General features: G+C 46.6%; 1 protein-coding gene across 3 annotated transcripts in view; it reads left to right on the top strand.

The window, feature by feature from the left end:
* RASSF3 (Ras association domain family member 3) overlaps nucleotides 1-20,257 on the top strand; it is a 738,414-nt gene that overhangs the window by 311,761 nt on the left and 406,396 nt on the right. The window contains exon 1 of one of the 3 annotated variants that reach the window (XM_069629773.1): nucleotides 5,981-6,122. The exons of the other annotated variants lie outside the window; for them this stretch is intronic. Coding sequence (XP_069485874.1) covers nucleotides 6,053-6,122 — 70 coding nt within the window. The 5' untranslated portion in view covers nucleotides 5,981-6,052. Of the gene's footprint in view, nucleotides 1-5,980; nucleotides 6,123-20,257 lie in introns of those variants that run through there. 3 annotated transcript variants of the gene reach the window in all.

The raw sequence follows: 20,257 nt of genomic DNA, 5'->3' as shown, positions 1-20,257 counted from the left end.
TCAAATTCACATAATGGAATGGACCTACTGGCAACCTGCCTGGTAGCCGTGGCAACCCGTGCATCAAATTTGAGGCACATTTTCAGCATCACTCCTAATGACTCTTTGGTGGAGGATAATGATGTCTGACAATCATTTTCTGTTTGGTGAATATTTTCAGTACTGTTAGGAAACCAACAAAACATTGAGAAATTGAACTAAGATGTTCACATATAATATTGCTAAAGGAGATGTCTGTTTCTTCATGACTTGTCAGCCAGAAGAGGTCGGCAGGTGTCAAGTGACTAAACAAATGTACCAGACTGTGTTTGAACAACAACTGTGCTCACAAACTCCAAGCACTTGCACCAACGTTGACAACACCATGACCTGTAATCATACAATTGCAGCTGCTAGTCCTTTGAACCATGTCACACTTCCAGTAGGATGGTTATTCTCATGCGGGAATACTACGTTTACTTATATTCCTGCCAGCATTTCTGGAGGACCATGTGCAGTAACGCAACTAGCCTTAACCTTGCTTCCTTTGCAGCCTGTATGTCCTAGAGTTAAAAGAAACATTTTTTAATCTCTATCTCTAACCCCAGATTGTGATTCAAATGTACATTTGTTATCCAAGTCGGAGGTCCTGGCTCTTGCATATTCATTGGGGGGAGTTTGAGGATTAGCTGTTAGGGGCTATACTCTTTGATTTAGTTAACATGTTCAGTAGTGATGGGGTTAAATCATACCTCTCCAGATTTAGAAGAATTGCTTTAAAATAGCAAAGTTATGAGAAAAGCAGTTTTGCAGAACAGAGCTGCTATTGATGACCTGTAATTAAACCATCATTTATGGTGTAATACATTTGAAGGAATGTGCTGTTTCAATTTGAGTGACCATTCCTAGTCTGTGAAAAACCACATCTAACAATTGAAGGATTTGACAAAGCAGGCGACCTCCTTTCATACTGGGAATTGGTGGGATTGGTTGTTTTATGGATTCCAAATATTGGTGAAACCCTACATTTTGCTTTAGCTTGCATTTTTATCATTTGTATTCTCTTTTGTTGTTGTTTTCCATGCATTTCTAGCCTAGCTATAATGCTTGGCTGGTTTCAGAAGCCGACTTTAGCGCCACTGAGTTATAGTAGTCAAATGTCCAAGGGTGGAATGTAGCGCTATTAAAAAATGTAATGTCTTTGCTATTTGAAATGCATTCTGGGTGTAGTGGGCATTTTACTCCAAAGCTCAGTGAAGGCTTAGTTTCAACGTGAGTCCTGAATTATGTCTGCATTCACTAGAAAAACAAGATGTTTTTCCCTATGCCACGGTGCTGTGTTCAAGGATTGTTTTGATGTTCTGCCTGATAACATTGCAGGAGCAGAAAGCTCCCATGAGAAACAGAATGTGTTTACTTATTGAAGTACTCCGCATGGCATTCCGGCCGAATGCCCGTGGATTGCTGTCAGCAAGTGAACCTTCTGGAAAGGTATAATAAAATTGGGGGGCACTGGATTAGGCTGGCATAGATAGAGACACAAGCTTCTGCTGGGCTGGAGAAGTTGGATGCATCTTGTCCGGTCCATTCCCGTTGTGAGGATTTCTCTGTGCCAGCCTAGTCTGGGAAGCTGTCTAGTGAAGTTCTTGGCAGGGATGAAGTGGTACACAACTATGCCAACGGTGATGTAAAATCTTTCCTAATTCAGTGTTTTATTCTGTAACGTTTATTTGAGTTGATAAACGGTCATATAAGAGCCGTTTTATAATCTGAGAGTACATTCTTGCGTTTCAAGTGTACAATGCTTTCCTATTCAGTATATTGGGGAGAAAACTAAACTATATGCAGACATCTGTGCACTTATTTTGGGAAAAGCAAAACAAGCCCAAACTCTAGACATGTTCTACAAGCGCTACTTTAAAATCATAGCTTACTCTGTGCAAAATATCTTTCCATTTCCGAGGGAACAGAGAGTTTACTTGTTCTGTGGAAAAAGGTAGAGGTTGGTGCAAAATAATGCTACAATGGGGGAAAAAAACACCCTGACCTCAGGTCTCTCTATGGCTACCTCCCAATAGCCGGCCGTGAGCGACTTTTACTGGTGCCAAAGGCCTCCATGACATATTGGAAGGCTGCATAGGCACCTGAGCAGAGAGCACTGTATACGCTGGCCACTTGCTAGCTACATCGCTTACAACCCCGAGAAGACACCTCAGGCTACATGCCCTGGGGGTGCAGCTGAGTGTCTGTCAGTGGGAACAGCGCATCAGTGGGGCCACAGTAACTCACAGCGTGTCTGCATGTGGAGGCGCGACGAAGGAAGGGCCGGTTGAGAGTGAAAATACCACCCGCCACACTTCTACGTGTGCTGTCAAGGTGGAAAACTCTGTACTTCCCCTGCTGAAACCTAGGCTTTAAAGTTGCAAAAACAACTGTTTGGACTTCTTTAATCTGTGGCCCATTTCTGCCACACTGGTAAGGCTAAGAACCGGGGGCATTCACTTGGATATATTTTTATTTTTAAGATTCCTCTCCTGCAGGCTTGTACTGGCCTATAGGGCAATGCCCGAACCAAAAACACAAAATGCTAGTGTGGGCCAGTTTTCTGGTCAAAGTGAGCCACTTTTTTGGCCAATGTGGACCAGTTTGATGAGTCACTTCACTATGCGGCTAGTAGTTTTGACCAGTGTTGCTGAAGAAGTATTCTTTAAATTGCACAATATGCGTTGCATTTAATCAACAAACTCCCCATTGTGTACTATTCAAACGGTGTCACAAAAGGAAGGGATTGCCATGTGTAGCTGTGGGCACGTTTTCATCGGCGCCCGAGACAATTTCATGCCCAAGTCCGACCCTGCCCTCCTATCTCTTTGAGCTTGAATGACGAGTTTGACTAGAAAAGTCAGAATGGGCGTGATGCCGCTTTTGACAAATCTTCAAAGAGTGATTTTGGGTCGGCCCTTTCAATGTGCAGTATCCAGGTTAAGCGCGACTAAGTCCAACATAGAAAACGCGTGCACGTGAAATGCAACTCAGGCTTGAGTCAGCCCCCTTTGCCCAGTGCGGGCATCAGAGGGGACGCTGCGAGCGGCGGGCACCACCCTGGTATGCGTCGGTGCACTGTGCATATTTGTCGACTTCTGCGAAAAGGACACACCGATCAAGATGGCCGCTGAGCTGCTTTTCAAGGCTTCTTTACAGTAACTTTGCACCATAGCACAATCACCCGCAGCCCCTCAAAGACACCCTCAAATAGGGCGAAATGCATGGCTCTTTGCTTTGGAATGCAATGTTCGGGCGAGTGCTTGGACTGAAAAGAGACACTCTGTTCACTCCAGCGAGGAGACCGCTCATCTCATCTTGTCGGTCTATTAGATATTTTTCTCTTTATTTTATCCGTCAAATAGCTAGGAGCCGCATTGCTGAGAGCTCGTCTCAGTAGTTTGCAAAGGTAAGCGCGAAGAAAAAGTAGGACAGAAATTGGAAGAATGTGCACAATGTCTGATATTTAAACAAAAAATAGATGTTTAAATGACAGAGGGCAAATGCCAGAAGACAGACATGAGGTTACAACCACAGTGAGATAAGAATTACTAGGCAGCCCAGTTTGGGTATTTGTGTAGGAATGGTAAAGGCAACATTTGATGTTACTGGGTGATGAAGCTAGCTCAAATTTGTAGGGTTGTTTTTGTAAGTGATCAAATGTAGTGGCGGTCCTCGGGTACTCTATTTATACACCACACCATAATGACAGCCTTATCCATTTTATATCAACGTTATATACAGGTTTGATGTAACAGGCTAATAAAGCTGTCTCAAGTGTATAGGGTTGTTTTTTGGATGCAACAAATGTATGGGGTGTCATGACGACATCTATTTATACGTGGCGACGGTGGTCTTATCCATTTTATATCAAATATTATTAAGGTTTGATGGTACTGGGTGATTAAGATAACTTGAATGGATAGGGTTGGTTTGGGGTGCGATCAAACCCATGGGCTTCAATACAGCATCTATCTATACATCACAATGGTGGTCTTAACCATTTTATATCCAGTTTATATAAAATGTATATAAAATATATATAAACAGGTTTAGGGTTCAGTTAACATTTTTGGGGTCCATTAAATTTATAGGGATCAATATATCATCTATGTTTAGCCTGTATCAGGGCTCTTATCAAATGTATATCAAACATTTTGGGTGTAAAGAAATTGTGTATCAAACATGGTGGTGAGCAAGGGATCAGGGGGCGTGGAAAGGGGCAGGCCACCTGTCACATGAAACGTGTGATAGAAGGTGTCCCCCTGTACTACTGACTTATACCACGCACTGCGGCCATTTCCCTATATTCTAAGATGGCATCTAGTGCATACAATGAATTCCCTACCACAGTAAATCCTTTCATTTGAATGTGATTTCTCCCCCCTAGGGCAAGACCCCGCCTTTGGGTGTTCTCATCGTACCTTAGAAGCCAGATTAATTAAAACAGTCACACCGTCCATTAAGAGAGGCTGACTTAGCCTAAGTGCCTGTAATATAATTACATCATGTGTTTATTGGTAACGCCTGCCCCAAATATTGATTTATAACCTCTAGTGTTCCGTGTCAAGATCAAGACATGTTCCCGGTGCACATTTCTGAAAGGCCCCCAAAATGGCAGAAGTCCCGCTCTGCAAGACCCAGTTACAGTTCTATGCGGTTACACAAAATCCTTTTTAAAAGACTTCAATTTGGTCAATTTATTTTGATCCTCCTATTGTCAATATTGTTGACTGGAATGGGGGTTCCCCCTCTTGACCTGAGCCTACCACATGCCCCCACATTCTTCTACTCCCCACCCCCATACATAAACACACAGGCACACACTTCTCGGGAGGATAGCTCAGGGGCAACGTGCTCGCCTTGGAAGCAAGACGATGCTGAGCAACACAGGTTCGATACCCGGATCCGCACTTAGAAACCTCTGGGTATTAAGCGCGTTATGTATTACAATTTATACATACAAGTGCAAAACACACACACAAACACATACATTTGGTCGACTCAATCAAATTGAAGACTTTTAAAATGCAGTCTGTGAAATCTGTTGTCTTTCTTTTATTAAAACATCTCTTTGGTGTTACGCCGCCTTTTGATGTTTGCTTGAGGGATTCTGATTTCCTTGTCTTGTGTATAAGTGCGATATATTTTGTCACATGTGGGTTTGTTTTAATTTCATTTAATGCTTGTATGTGTTCTACGTAGAAATGCCAGAAAAAAAATGAGGACCAACAGAACACATTTTTTGGGTCGAATTTGGAAAATATATATATATTTTTTTGCACTTTCTTTTTTCAATGCAGGGGGGAGACCCCCGCCTCTCCCACCAACATCCCCCACCTTTTTTATACCCTAACCCAACCCCCATCTATTAATTGTTTGAAAAGGTGCAAATAATGTTAATGTCCCTGCACTTGGGCGATCTCAATGTCAGCTGGCCAAGTAAGATCGGTGTCTCTGTCTTCCCTCTGTTCCCCTCCCTTGCCTCGTCGCGCCTTGAAACACTTGTGTCTAGGCGCGTTATAAATGCCATATCATATCAATGTTAAAGGATATTTATTCTGCGCACTATCACCACCGGAGTGGTCCCAAAATCGACAAATTTGACCCAAAAATGCACTATTATCGTACTAGTTTTTGTATTGGTTTTTGGGGGGGATTACCCTAGTATGCAGAGAAGGAAGGGTGGGCGTGCAACAAGGCGCCTCTGGAGCTCGTGCAGCTCCAGTGGATCAGGTGGAAGGTCCCTTTAAATCCCTCCTGCCCCCCCTCTGTGGATGCGAGTTGCTCTGTCGGCATCTGCTGCTGCATTTGAAAGTCAAATCCTCGCTGCTCTGCCGGGCTCTAGAGGTGATGTGGCTACACCGGCACGGGGCGCACCGGCGGGGCGCCATGGTGGCACCACGATGCAATTAGGCCTCGGTGGCCTGCATGCTTGGAAGTTGGAAGGGGGGGGGATCCATTTGGGGAGGTGGGCTGACTGCGGCACCGGGGAGGCTGCAGCGCACCGCGGCGCGGCGCGGAGCCGGTGATGGGAACAGCCATCTACAAGCTGTCGAATAAGATCAAATTCCAGGTGAAGAAGAACAAGGCTCTTCCAGGTAGGGGCCCTGGATCTGGGGACGGGGGGGGGGCTGGGGAAGGGGGCGGGGTGGTGCTATGCTTTCTTTAGCTGCAAGAGAAATTGCTGACACAGCAAAATAGTAATGGGATTTTAATGAACACAGCTGCCGCGAGACAGAGGCTACACGAAATCATATAATACATTGTTTTAAAGAAATAATAATTGGAATACAATTATAATAAAAATGGTAATTATATTGTCATTTTCTGCTATTAAAAGCAGATGTTGCTACTATGAGTTTTTTTGCAGCAATTTTATTTTGGATGAAGCGACGCAGACTGCAATATTATAGGCTGGTGTCATGCCAATGTCATGAGTCTGCATTACTTAGCATGCAGCCGGGTGCGCTGCCGAGCGGTGCCGTCATGCCAGACATCCCCCTCCCCCCTCTCACCCAGCTGCCACAACCGACTGTCTGGCACATGCAAATCAGAAGAGGGTGGGTCGGGTCGATGATTAATGAGCAGTTCTGAGGCTCCAGAAAGGGGCATCCCCCTCCCGGTCCCATTGGACCCCAGTGAATCAATGCCCTCGTCTGGGCACTGGAAACATGCCGCGTGCCAACGAGAGGGTGGCCCCCGGGGCTGGGCCTCGGAAAGTTCACAGTGGGTCTTGCGAATCAGTTCCTGAGTGGGAGGGGGCATTGTTTGGGAGAAGGGCTCCCGGCACAATGCCCCCTTTCAGTGCCAGCAGCTACGCGTTCAGATGCCAAGTGCGGGCCAAGAGGGGGTTGGGGTAATATCGTCTCCTTGTGCGTTTTCTTTTAATATTATTTTGCCGGCTGAGGCTGGGCATGGCCATGGGTGGGTGGGGGACTGGGGAGCTGGGGGGCAGTAGTCTCGGCGGGAAGACATTGCTCTGCCCTGCTCCTGGGCAAGCTTGGGAGACTGCCTGGAAATGGTATTATGACGTCACTGAAAGAGCCGGCATTAGGTCGGATGAATTATAAATGAGCGCAAACACACAGCATGAGACCGAGGGAGGCTGCTGCCCCGTGGCCACCGGTTCAGAGCTCGGCCTGCCGCATCATGGATGCCAACTCTTCACAGTGGGCTCGAGGGTCACGCCCTCATGGCTGGCACAGTCACCCAGCACATGCACTGGGACTTTTGGATTAGAAAGAAGCACAGTCCCCTTGTATTGACCCTTTTGTGATGGCGTGTAATTGTGCACATACGTGTATTTGCCCGGCGCGAGGAGTTCTTTGGTTGACATAGATTTGCGAATAGATTGACAGACAAGCACTTCACGGTATTCGCATCAGTCAGTGGACGTGTGGCCTGCATTGTACTTTTGACTGACCACCATTCACAAGTGGTAGCATCGCGTTGGAGTGCCTTGTGATCTTGGGCTAAAAACTATTCTGAAATTGTTCACTTTCTTCGCATATTGAAACAACATTAATACATGTAGAGATGATGCAAACACACTCACCTGGACTTACAATGAACACAGCTGTAAACACTTGCATAACTGGCTTTGAAGTGTTGTATTGCTTCTTTTTTTGCAGAGGTGAGGCAGGAAGGCGATACACTTCTGGGCTGAAAAATGTGCGAAACCTGAGCGGGTCATAGGAGGGCAAAGCTCTGTGACTCTGACAGAAGCCGGCCATAGCAAAGCCATGGTGCTCAGATGGAAGGCTCGCTTTGCATCTAAAAGAATCATAATTTTAATGAATTCATCTTGTAAAACGTGCTCATTCCCAGAGACCAGTTTCTAAGCGCAGGACCGGGATTCGAACCTGTGTTGCTCTGCGTTGTCTTGCCCGTGAGCTGTCCTCCCTGCTGGAGTGGCGTGTCAATAAGGTGGTGACCGTGTTTCTCAGCCTGACCTGCTCACTGGTTTCCAGACACCTTTGTGGCCTTGTGTGTTTGGTGTTTTTTTTTTTTTTGCTGGCCTAACCTGTACGTTTCTGGTCAGTTGACAGCAGGGGCCTGGATGAAGATGTGTGGTCACTCATTTCAACATGATGGTTGCCCCCCACCCCCTTCCTTAGAGGGAATAACAGTCTGATGCACCCGTCGGGTGCATACATTATAATTGAGACAAATGCAGCCGGGTGTTAACAGCCACTGATTATCAGGAGACGGCTAACTAGTAGAGAGCTGAAACACTAAATGCCCACTGAAAAGCTATATATCCTTCTTTGTCATCAAGGGGCTGATGTGGGGAAATCCCTCATCATGGCGGTGGTGATACTTCTGTATACCCCCTGGGAAGTGACGCAGGAATGACTCCAGCAAACGCAGCATGTAAGGCACGTTCCGCAAAGTGCCCATTGTAAGCCCCAGAATGATGTTAATATACAGAAAAAGCTTCACAAAAAACTGGTGTTAAAGTGCAGTTAGGTTAGTGTGGGAAGTCAGAACCAGCTTTACTCAGTGCATTCCCGTTGTAAAACCCATGAGTACATACATATTATAAGAGAAGGGATTCACAATGACATAGAAAATGGCATTATGGGGGACATCAACGGGAGCGTGCCGAGTTAAGCTGGTCATGACTTCCCACATCCGCTGAATTTCAAGGGTTTTGTTGCATTCAATCTGGTCAACATAACTGCACTTTAACTAAAGTTTTTTCAGTGAATATATAAATGTATATATTGGTATTATAAGTCTGATGAATGGCAACATGGGGGCCGTTGCTGACCCCCATGCCTCCTGAAGTCCCTGTCAAATGAAAAAGATGAAAGACCCTGACTCCGTCCATTGTTGGCAGCCAGCCATGCTACTTTGAGTTTTGGGGTCAGCTGACTTCATTCGTTATTTGTAGAGAATTCCTAAAATCGTCTCAGTTAATAAGCACATATGTTGCAGGTATGGACAAGAGACTTCAGCAAATACTTATGGCGAAAGGCGCTATACAAATGACAAAATGAATGCATGAAGGAAACAGCCTATTCCGAGCTGTGGTTGAACCTTTTTTGGTGGGTTGGGAGGATGTTTCAGGGGGACCTTATCCGCCCCTGACTTGTTAGTCAACGGTACTTTACATGCTGGGACTTCTACACACCTACCAACAGCAGAAAAAGTTAAACTACGTGGTCCAGCGTGCAAAGTGCAGTTGGCGAAAAAGCCAGGGCTGGATTTCATCACAGGATATTCACAGCACTCATTTTCAGTGTAGAAGATAAATTGCGATGAGATTCAACGACTATATATTTTATTGCAAACAATTACACATAGTAAGTGGGCGAAGGGGGGTATATTGGGTCTTTATGTGTTTGGGTGTTAATGGAGGGCTGTGGGGGATACCCCCACATTTTTTCTTTGTTTGTTTGTTTGTTTTATTTATAATGCGCGCCAGACCCAAGGGTAACCGGGCGCAGCAGTCAAGAATATGCGAGACTTACAGTGTTACAGGAATCTGGACATTACAATGTTACTTACAGTATGGCAGAAAATCAGGGCATTACAATGTTGCAAATTACAGTAGTGCAGAGATACAAAACAATATACGTGTTTACACTGATGAGGCATGAGCAGAAGGGTGATAGCGCTTCATGTACAGGATATAGAGGAGTTTGTCATCTATATTTCGGATGCATACAGATGAAGATCGGATTCTGAGGAAGCATATATACAATCAGTCTAGAAATACAGCGGTATCTAAGGATGACTACTAATGTTGGTGTTGAGATGTTTGATAAGGTTCTTTCTGAATTGTGAGAAAGGTTGGTCTGCTCTCAGGTTATAAGGTAGAGCATTCCACAGTTTGGCAGCTGTCTCAGGGAAGCTGCTGCCACCAATGTTGGCAAGTTTATATCTAGGTACTGCCAGACAGTTAGAGTTAATAGTTCTTGTCGGTCTATTAGATATTTTTCTCTTTATTTTATCCGTCAAATAGCTGGGAGCCGCATTGCTGAGAGCTTTGTATGTCAGGGAGTTCATTTTTAACTGGATTTTGTCAATAGTAGAGAGCCATTTATGATGGCTTCTGATAGAGGAGATATGCTCCCTTTTGTTTATGCCAAGTGCAGCTCTCAAGGCATTGTTTTGTAGGATTTGGAGTCTTTGAATTATGGATTTATCGGCACCACTATAGAGGGCATTGCAGTAGTCGAGCCGGGAGAGAATTAGTGCTAAGATCATGCAGCTGTCATTGGAAAGGAAGTGTTTACCAGCTCTTATTAACGTACAGGTATAAGCTGTAGTTGATGCTAGTGAGTTGACCTGTTTAGTAAATGACATAGTGGAATCCAGGTAAAAGCCAAGCGTTTTTACCTCCCTGAAGACCCTAATGACATTGCCATCTATGCTAAACTAGAGTAGTCAGAGCCTAATTTGTTGATATTGGCCTGAGTGCCTCGAATGATCAGTTCTGCCTTATCATCATTCAGGCAGAGACCATGTGATGCCATCCACGCTTGAATGATGAGATACACTCTATTCACCAACTCCCTGTCCTTGCCATGATCCCCAGAAAGCGGGAGGAGGATCTGGGTATCATCTGCATAGTTAGTGGAGATGATACCTAGATGGTCCAAATCATCGAACAGAGCTTTGGCGAATATGTTGTATAAGGTTGGGGAGACACAGGAGCCCTGGGGGACTCCACAAGTGATCGGTATGGAGTCTGCTGCAGCCGAAGGGGAGAACACTCGCATAGTTCTCTCGCTCAGAAAGGATCCTATCCATCTGATGGCCTGGGTGGAGAAATGAGCAGCAGAGGCCAAATGTCTACAGAGGACCTTGTGGTCCACAAGATCAAACGCAGCTGAGAGATCAAGTAAGAGTAGGAGTGCTGTCTTTCCTTGATCTCTCAGTTCGTCTGTTTGGGTCTTTAAGTCAATAAGGGCTGCACTAAACGGTAAATAAAGTCAGCAGTAAAGAAAATAATGGCAATACTCGGACACAGAACTGGATAATGGTGACTTGGACCACATGGGACCATTTCCCAACTATGACTCTGTGAGACCTTGTGGGTGCGTTGGGGTGCAGTGAGGCTGCAGCTTTGCCAGCTACCGATCCATTTGTGGGGTGCTGGGAGAAGCCCCTCAGAGTTCAGCACATTATATATTCAGCTGTTCTAGGCCAAGGGCTTGCACTGAGTGGTGTGAGAGCAAGGATGCCCGCATTGTACATCCAAGCTCCAAAACACCTGAGACTCATGGGGCCCAAGGGTAAGGGAGGGGCCACAGGTGCTAATAGGTGACAGTTCTGGTCCTCAATAAACACGGTCATTGTGACATGAATCTTCGTTTGTAAGTGTCTGAGACTAGTGGCCACCTGCCTGCAGAAAGGACTTCCTGACTGATGAACCGGGACTGGTATATGCCGCAGCCTGCCGGGGTCCCTTTCCAGCCACCGCCTGCAGGGGCCCTCATGTGGCAGGAGCCATCCTGGCCACCACACGCAATGACTGGTGGGGCAGTCCTGCTCTGAAAGGCCAGTATCTGCCCGGGGCTGGAGATGGGGAAACATCACTATGAAAAACACATTGTATGGGGCGGGGGCCTGAGAAGTGAGGGCGACACTGAGGGGAGGAGCTAGAGTCATAGCAAGCTAGGTTGGTAAGAAGTGCAAAACACTGGTATGAAACAACACTCTCTTTTATAGTGCTGACATGAAAAGTGCACAGATCACATAATAAGTCCTTCTGGCAATGTACACAACATTATAGTAGGACATTTCATAAAAATATGATGACATATGATACAGCATTTATAACGCGGCTGTACACAAGTGTTTCGAGCCGCCACTAGACAAGGGAGGAAAGACATAGGGAGGACAAGAAAAATGATCCTACTAAGCCTTGTTTCATTCGGATCGCACAAGTGTGACAATAGAAGTGCAAGGGGAAGGAGAAGGAGAAGTACAAGGGAGAGGAAAAGGGGGAGTTCTGATCAGGGCAGCATGGCTTTGAGTGAGTGCAGCCAGGGCAGCGCAGCTCTAGGTAAGTGCAGGATGCAGAGGGGCTGTAGGGGTTACAGTTACAGCCGCTAAGTGCGCAGTAGGCCAGGAGGCAGTGCAAGGAAGTCTGGTCATGGAGGAGCCTGGTACCCAGTGACACTGTGAGGGAACCAAGCAACCAGGATGATTGTGATTTGTTCCCCTTGTTCTAATGGTGACCCGAGGATTGGATATGTAAATGTATTATGTTTTATAATTTTTCTTCTTCTCTGTGTATACATTTGAAAAGTCGTATGTATTGACACAATAATAAAAATGATAAAAAAATCAAAATAATGTTCTCTGGGTTCCCAAATACTACCAAGACTTAGACACGCAGAGAAAAAATGCATGATAACATCACCTGCCTGTAATCATTGTTTCACACAAAATGCACATTGCTATCCCCCACACTCCTTCACTCCACATTCAGACTTCTTAGAGAACAGGCCACTGACAATTACCCATTCACTGCTGTGTCTGCAGCCATCTAGTAATCACTCTGCCCTGCTCAAAAGATGAGACTTATTAAAAGATATTTGACAGAGCCCAGTGTGGGACCTGTGCCACAATTTCTTTCTTCATGCTTTAAATGTAAAAGGGACAAAAAGTACAAATGGGGGCAGAGCTCTTCCTTTCTGAGCTCAGAAGTTAGTCTACAAGCAACGTAAACTTCACATAATCTACTCTCAAAGCATCGGAGCCGGGGACAGCTTCCCTGCCTCCATTCTCCCACTTCATAACTGCAGGTGCAGTGGTGTATTGCGGCCCGGACAAGGACTGTTTGTTTTCCTGTTAATGGAATTTACAGGAGAGTTTTTTTGCCTGATTCCATAGCACTTAGGACACATTTCAGCACTAGGTCTGCCAGGAACCTAGTCCTTTCGGATCTGTACTGACTCCAAGAATGTCGAATTCTAAAACGGCGGTGCGCAGGGAGCGCATGGACCGCACTGTGCCGCTTTCTCCTAACCGCGACCCCCGCTCCCTACTTACATTTGCCTCCTCACACTTACCTTCATTCCCAACTGTTCCTAGTCCCCTCGTCCATCCCTGTGCGACGTAAGTCTCCTTCCCCTAAAAGGCAAGCCCTAACCCCTGTCCTGCCTGGGGGAGTGAGGGCACAGTGAGAAAAAAAAGACAATTTGAATTTCAACAATCGGGCCAGCCCGGCCACTGAGTGTTGAAATTCAAATTGGGGTCTTTGCAGGCAGCTCGCCACTGACAAGGGTTCACCGGCCGAGCCCCCAGCTTTGCTGAGGGAAGCAGGCGGCTCGGTGATCTAATCTGCTGTCCTCCTTTCCCAGCCGTCACTCGCGCGTTTGCAGGACTTTTGCTTTGCCTGTTTCTTTCTTCTGGCCTGAAAGGGACACACTGCCCTCGAGGCCTCAGAGTGGCTCCAGCTCTGCAGAAGACACTGATTTAAAGGATCATATGTTGTCGATGGTTGACTGCTGTTATAGCGCACACACTGATGCACACTGTGCTCCTCTAGTTCACATGCCCGCTCTGGATATTCTCAGTGCTCTTGCTAAATTTGCACTATAAAATGTCCACACAAAGACACCGCTGAGAAAGGAACCCACAGCCCCAATTGCGATCTGCACAGACCTTCCAGAAAAGCACCCGCAGCCGGATATGAGATGCACAAAAAGGCATCGCGAACCGTGGGTATTAATGGCACACTAGTGAAAGGCCACCTACAGCAGATGCGATCGGGACACAATATGGACACTGCATCATTTCAAAGTGCATAAAATGGCAGGTGTGCATTACCAGCCAATGACCACAGGCATCAATTGAACCAATTGCCCATGAAGGCCCGAAACCAGGAGTGAACTTAACTGCTGCTGTGTGTGTGCCTGGCGATATATCGAGCTTTGGAGATATCCCGATATATATTTTCAATATCGATATAGGATGAGATAATATCGTTAACATCAAGATATATACATATACACAACAGTATTGGTTGCTGAATAAATGCAGGATTTTTACCTCTCCCGGGCCACTTTGGACTACTTTGCCCGTGTCATTTTGGAAAAGCATACACATTGCCCTTTTATAGGCGGCCCCCCTACTTTTGTCTGTGGCCCCCTTTAAATTTGCTTCCTGGAGACACCACTGCTCCCCATACGAAATTCTAGACGCCTCCATTTTTTAAGTCCAAAGTATAATACATCTGAAATCGAGAAATATGGTTATAACAGCCCAGAAGTGGCATAGTGCCAAGGTTGGTGCCAATGCTGTGCCATTCAAAGAATATAAGCCATGATAAGAATTGCTGGTGCTGCCACATTTAAACAACGTCACCCATGATTTGGTTGTGGTGATTTATTTATTTTACATTTTTAAAGCGCTCACACAACCCGCTTGCATCGAGGCACTGTTACAGGAATAGTTTTTTTTTTTTAGTTGCGTAATTGTTTTTTTTCTTTGTTGCGTATTTATACTGAGAGAACCAGTCAAGGGAGCCACCCATGACTAGGAACCAGCAAGCCAAGCTAGCATACGCACTAGCACCCCATGCAAGGGGAGAAGCTGTAGAGTGAGATGGTCACTATACCCCAGTACCTAGCACAGAAGAAGCCGGAGAGTGAGGCATACACTATGATCCAGTTCCAAGCACTGAAGAAGCCGGAGAGTGAGGCAGGCACTATGATCCAGTACCTAGCACAGAAGATGCCGGAGAGTGAGGCATACACTATGATCCAGTTCCAAGCACTGAAGAAGCCGGAGAGTGAGGCAGGCACTATGATTCAGTACCTAGCACTGAAGAAGCCGGAGAGTGAGACAGGCACTATGATCCAGTACCTAGCACAGAAGATGCCGGAGAGTGAGTCATACACTATGATCCAGTTCCAAGCACTGAAGAAGCCGGAGAGTGGGGCAGGCACTCTGATCCAGTACCTAGCACAGAAGATGCCGGAGAGTGAGGCAGGCTCTATGATCCAGTACCTAGCACAGAAGAAGCCAGAGAGTGAGACAGGCTCTGTGATCCAGTACATAGCACAGAAGAAGCCGGAGAGAGAGACAGGTGCTATATTCCAGTATGGAGCACAGAATAAGCCGGAGAGTGAGACGGGCACTGTTCCATTACCGAGCACAGAATAAGCAGGAGAGTGAGACAGGCACTACGTTTCAGTACCGAGCACAGAAGAAGCTGGAGATTGAGACAGGCACTATGTTCCATACCGAGCACAGAATAAACTGGAGAGTGAGACAGGCACTATGTTCCAGTACGTAGCACAGAAGAAGCCGCAGAGTGGGATAGGCTCTATGTTCCAGAAAATAGCACAGAAGAAGCCAGAGAGTGAGACAGGCTCTATGTTCCAGAACCTAGCACAGAAGAAGTTAGAGAGTGAGGCAGGCTCTATGATCCAGTACCTAGCACAGAAGAAGCTGGAGAGTGAGGCAGGCTCTATGATCCAGTACATAGCACAGAAGAAGCCAGAGAGTCAGACCAGCGCTATATTCCAGAACCGAGCACAGAATACGCCAGAGAGTGAGGCGCAACTATGATCTAGTACCTAGCACCGAAGATGCCGGAGAGTGAGACATGCACTATGATCCAGTACCTAGCACAGAAGATGCCGGAGAGTGAGACGGACGCTATATTCCAGTACAGAGCACAGAATAAGCCGGAGAGTGAGACAGGCTCTATGTTCCAAAACCTAGCACAGAAGAAGCTAGAGAGTGAGGCAGGTTCTATGTTCCAGAACCTAGCACAGAAGAAGCCAGAGAGTGAGGCAGGCACTATGATCCAGTACCTAGCAAGGAAGAAGCCGTAGAGTGAGACCGGCAATATGTTCCAGTAACTAGCACTGAAGAAGCTGGCGAGTGAGGCAGGCACTATGTTCCAGAACCTAGCACAGAAGAAGCCGGAGAGTGGGCAGGCACTATGGTCCACTATCTAGCACAGAAGATGCCGGAGAGTGAGACATGCACTTTGATCCAGTGCCTAGCACTGAAGAATGCCGGAGAGTGAGGCAGGCTTTATGATCCAGTACCTAGCACAGAAGAAGCCGGAGAGTGAGACAGGCTCTGTGATCCAGTACATAGCACAGAAGAAGCCGGAAAAGTGAGACAGGTGCTATATTCCAGTATGGAGCACAGAATAAGCCGGAGAGTGAGACAGGCACTGCTCCATTACCAACCACAGAATAAACTGGAGAGTGAGACAGGCACTACGTTTCAGTACCGAGCACAGAAGAAGCCGGAGAGTGAGACAGGCACTATGTTCCAGTACCGAGCACAGAATAAGCTGGAGAGTGAGACAGGCACTATGTTCCAGTACGTAGCACAGAAGAAGCCAGAGAGTGAGATAGGCTCTATGTTCCAGAAAATAGCACAGAAGAAGCCAGAGAGTGAGACAGGCTCTATGTTCCAGAACCTAGCACAGAAGAAGTTAGAGAGTGAGACAGGCTCTATGATCCAGTACCTAGCACAGAAGAAGCTGGAGAGTGAGGCAGGCTCTGTGATCCAGTACATAGCACAGAAGAAGCCAGAGAGTGAGACATACACTATATTCCAGTACAGAGCACAGAATAAGCCGGAGAGTGTGACAGGCACTATGTTCCAGTACCGAGCACAGAATAAGCTGGAGAGTGAGACAGGCACTATGTTCCAGTACGTAGCACAGAAGAAGCCAGAGAGTGAGATAGGCTCTATGTTCCAGAACCTAGCACAGAAGAAGCTAGAGAGTGAGGCAGGTTCTATGTTCCAGAACCTAGCACAGAATAAGCCGGAGAGTGAGGCAGGCTCTATGATCCAGTACCTAGCACAGAAGAAGCCAGAGAGTGAGACTGGTGCTATATTCCTGTACCAAGCACAGAATAAGCCGGAGAGTGAGGCAGGCTCTATAATCCAGTACCGAGCACATAAGAAGCTGGAGAGTGAGGCAGGCTCTATGATCCAGTACTGAGCACAGAAGAAGCTGGAGAGTGAGACAGGCTCTATGTTCCAGTACCTAGCACAGAAGAAGCTGGAGAGTGAGGCAGGCGCTATGTTCCAGTACCGAGCACAGAAGAAGCCCAAGCGTGACACAGGCTCTATGTTCCAGAACCTAGCACAGAAGAAGTTAGAGAGTGAGGCAGGCTCTATTATCCAGTACCTAGCACAGAAGAAGCCGGAGAGTAAGGCAGGCTCTGTGATTCAGTACATAGTACAGAAGAAGCCAGAGAATCAGACCAGCGCTATATTCCAGTACCGAGCACAGAATAAGCCAGAGAGTGAGGTGGGCACTATGATCCAGTACCTAGCACAGAAGATGCCGGAGAGTGAGACATGCACTATGATCCAGTACCTAGCACAGAAGAAGCCGGAGAGTGAGACGGACACTATATTCCGGTACAGAGCACAGAATAAGCCGGAGAGTGTGGCAGGCTCTATGTTCCAGAACCTAGCACAGAAGAAGCTAGAGAGTGAGGCAGGTTCTATGTTCCAGAACATAGCACAGAATAAGCCGGAGAGTGAGGCAGGCTCTATGATCCAGTACCTAGAACAGAAGAAGCCAGAGAGTGAGACTGGCGCTATATTCCAGTACCAAGCACAGAATAAGCCGGAGAGTGAGGCAGGCTCTATAATCCAGTACCGAGCACAGAAGAAGCTGGAGAGTGAGGCAGGCTCTATGATCCAGTACTCAGCACAGAAGAAGCTGGAGAGTGAGACAGGCTCTATGTTCCAGTACCTAGCACAGAAGAAGCTGGAGAGTGAGGCAGGCGCTATGTTCCAGTACCGAGCACAGAATAAGCTGGAGAGTGAGACAGACTCTATGTTCCAGTACCGAGCACAGAAGAAGCCCAAGCGTGACACAGGCTCTATGTTCCAGTACCTAGCACAGAAGAAGCCAGATTTTTATTGTGATCTATGATTTGTTGTCATAAAATGAATAAATAACTGTTTGTTTGATAAACAGATGAGTTGTCAAAAAATAATTGGGTGATTTTAGAATTCTTTGCGAGCTGAGCAAAGCAATTTAACTAGTTGAAACAGAGAAATATTTCTTGTCAAAAATTGTTAAAAATCATTAGGTTACTATTAGTACCCTATAAAACTCCTTTACAGGCCTTGTGCCACTTGTTGATAGTGTGCAGGGGACGCGGGTTTCCTTACTTAGGAAACTTTTGTCCCATGTATGTATTCCAGCCTAGATACCAAGGCTGAACACTTCTCCCCTGCACCTCAAACCGTATACTACATTTGACCTAATTATCTTGAGATATACTTTTTCATATACAATATAATACGAATGAAAAATAGGTGTGCATGGTGATTATCTATCTTCCTTAAGGGCAGCCCTGCTGACTTGTGTTGCGACTGTTCCATGAAAGTGGAGCTTTCGAGCAGAGAAGTGCTTGTAGTGTCCCATCAGTCCATGTGACACCTGCCCTGGGGTTAAAAGGGGCTTAAGTCTCCAGGCCAATTCAACACCCACTCTCTCTTCTATGACAGCCGATAAGTGCCATAACTCGCCTCTCACTCCCTATCTCTGTCTCTCTCTCTCTCTTTCTTTTATTCTCTCTCTCTTTCTCTCTCTCTCTCTCTGTATCTCTCTCTCTCTATCACACACACACACACACACACACACACACACACACACACACACACACACACACACACACACACACACACACACACACACACACACACACACACACACACACACACACACACACACACACACACACACACACACACACACACACACACACACACACACACACACACACACACACACACACACACACACACACACACACACACACACACACACACACACACACACACCCCCCCCCCCCCCCCCCCTGCACACTTTTACAAATCATCTTGCTACTCTGCAGAAGAAAAGTGTTTTCTCTTTATAAGGAGTCGGGCCTTCGGCTTTGGCAATGCTTGTTTTGCCAATCTCTGGACTGGTAGACCCTCGGTTAAGAAACTGACTTCAGGAAGAGCCTGTTTATCGTAGCAAGGGCTCCTATCTGGTGAGGGTTGGCATTTTATGACAGGCACTCGCCCACCCTTTCCCCACCTGTCTTCGTCATGCCCCACCCTTCCCTGCTGGCCACTTGGGTTCTCCCCCACCCCCTCTGCTTCTATTCCCTCTGTTTATCCTTTTGTACTTGTCCAGGTGACCTCTGCCTTTAACTAGCATCCTTTCTCCCCGCCCGCTTTCCGCCCTCTTTTCCTTTTATGACCATGCAGACTTTTTCCCTCCCAAAGTTTCTGCACTTCTCTCCTCTTTTCCCTCTTCTTCTGCTACTCTCCCTCCCTCAATTCATCTTACTCCCCCTTTTCATCTTACTCCCCCTTTTACTTACTCTGACGCTGCTACATTTCTGGGTTCTATGTGAAAAGATCTAATTTTAAAGGTCTCGAGAAAAAGACTGATTTACAATTCCCGATATTATATTGATTGGAAAACTCGCATTGTAAAGGTCTTTTCTTTTTAATACCCACTCCTTTGTTCCTCCCTGCCCCCCAGGACCTCCCACATCAACCCTCTCCTGCGCGATTTCACTAAAATCGGGTGTTTTGCCACCCCAACCCCCATCTATCAGCCCCCTCCCCCCTAATGCCCCAAACCAAAGCACATGCATACACGCACACCAACACACACGCATCCACTCACTTACCCGTTCTCCCCATCCTGCGCGTTCGGGTCCCGACGTGCCTGTCAGTGGCTGCACGCACTGATGTGCGGCAGGGGCGTGACAGTCCCATTTAGAAAGACCGGTCCGTGCGGTAACAGTGCAGTCTTTCTAAATCGCCATTTTACGGGAAAGGTCTTTAGAAATAGATCTTTTCACCTAGAGCGCATTTCTGCCCGGAGACGTCCCACTGCTTCCCTTCTCGACCACCCCCTCCCCCTTCTTCTCTAATTCTTTTGATCTATCTGCACCCTGCTTAATTAATCGTTCTCTCTCCTCTTCTATTTTTCCCTCTTCCTTAAAGCAGGCTGTTAGCATCCCTTTCTTAAAGAAGCCCTCTTTAGACTCTTCTCTCCCGACCCACATTCGTCCTTATGAGCTCTTTGGATTGTCCACTCTCACTGTCCTCTTCCTTATGCCCTCCCACCTCTCCAATCAGGAGGCCACCTGCACATTCTCCTACATCTCCCTATTGCATGCTTCTAAGTCTCTTCTCCCTGCCCGTCCCAACACACCATCTTCCATTCTCATCCTTCATGACCCATGTACCGCTTTTGGCTCTTTCTACC

This window comes from Ambystoma mexicanum, chromosome 12, assembly GCF_040938575.1.
Source record: "Ambystoma mexicanum isolate Mex_15411 chromosome 12, UKY_AmexF1_1, whole genome shotgun sequence".
NCBI classification, from domain to species: domain Eukaryota; kingdom Metazoa; phylum Chordata; class Amphibia; order Caudata; family Ambystomatidae; genus Ambystoma; species Ambystoma mexicanum.
This window is presented reverse-complemented; position numbering and strand designations above follow the sequence as displayed.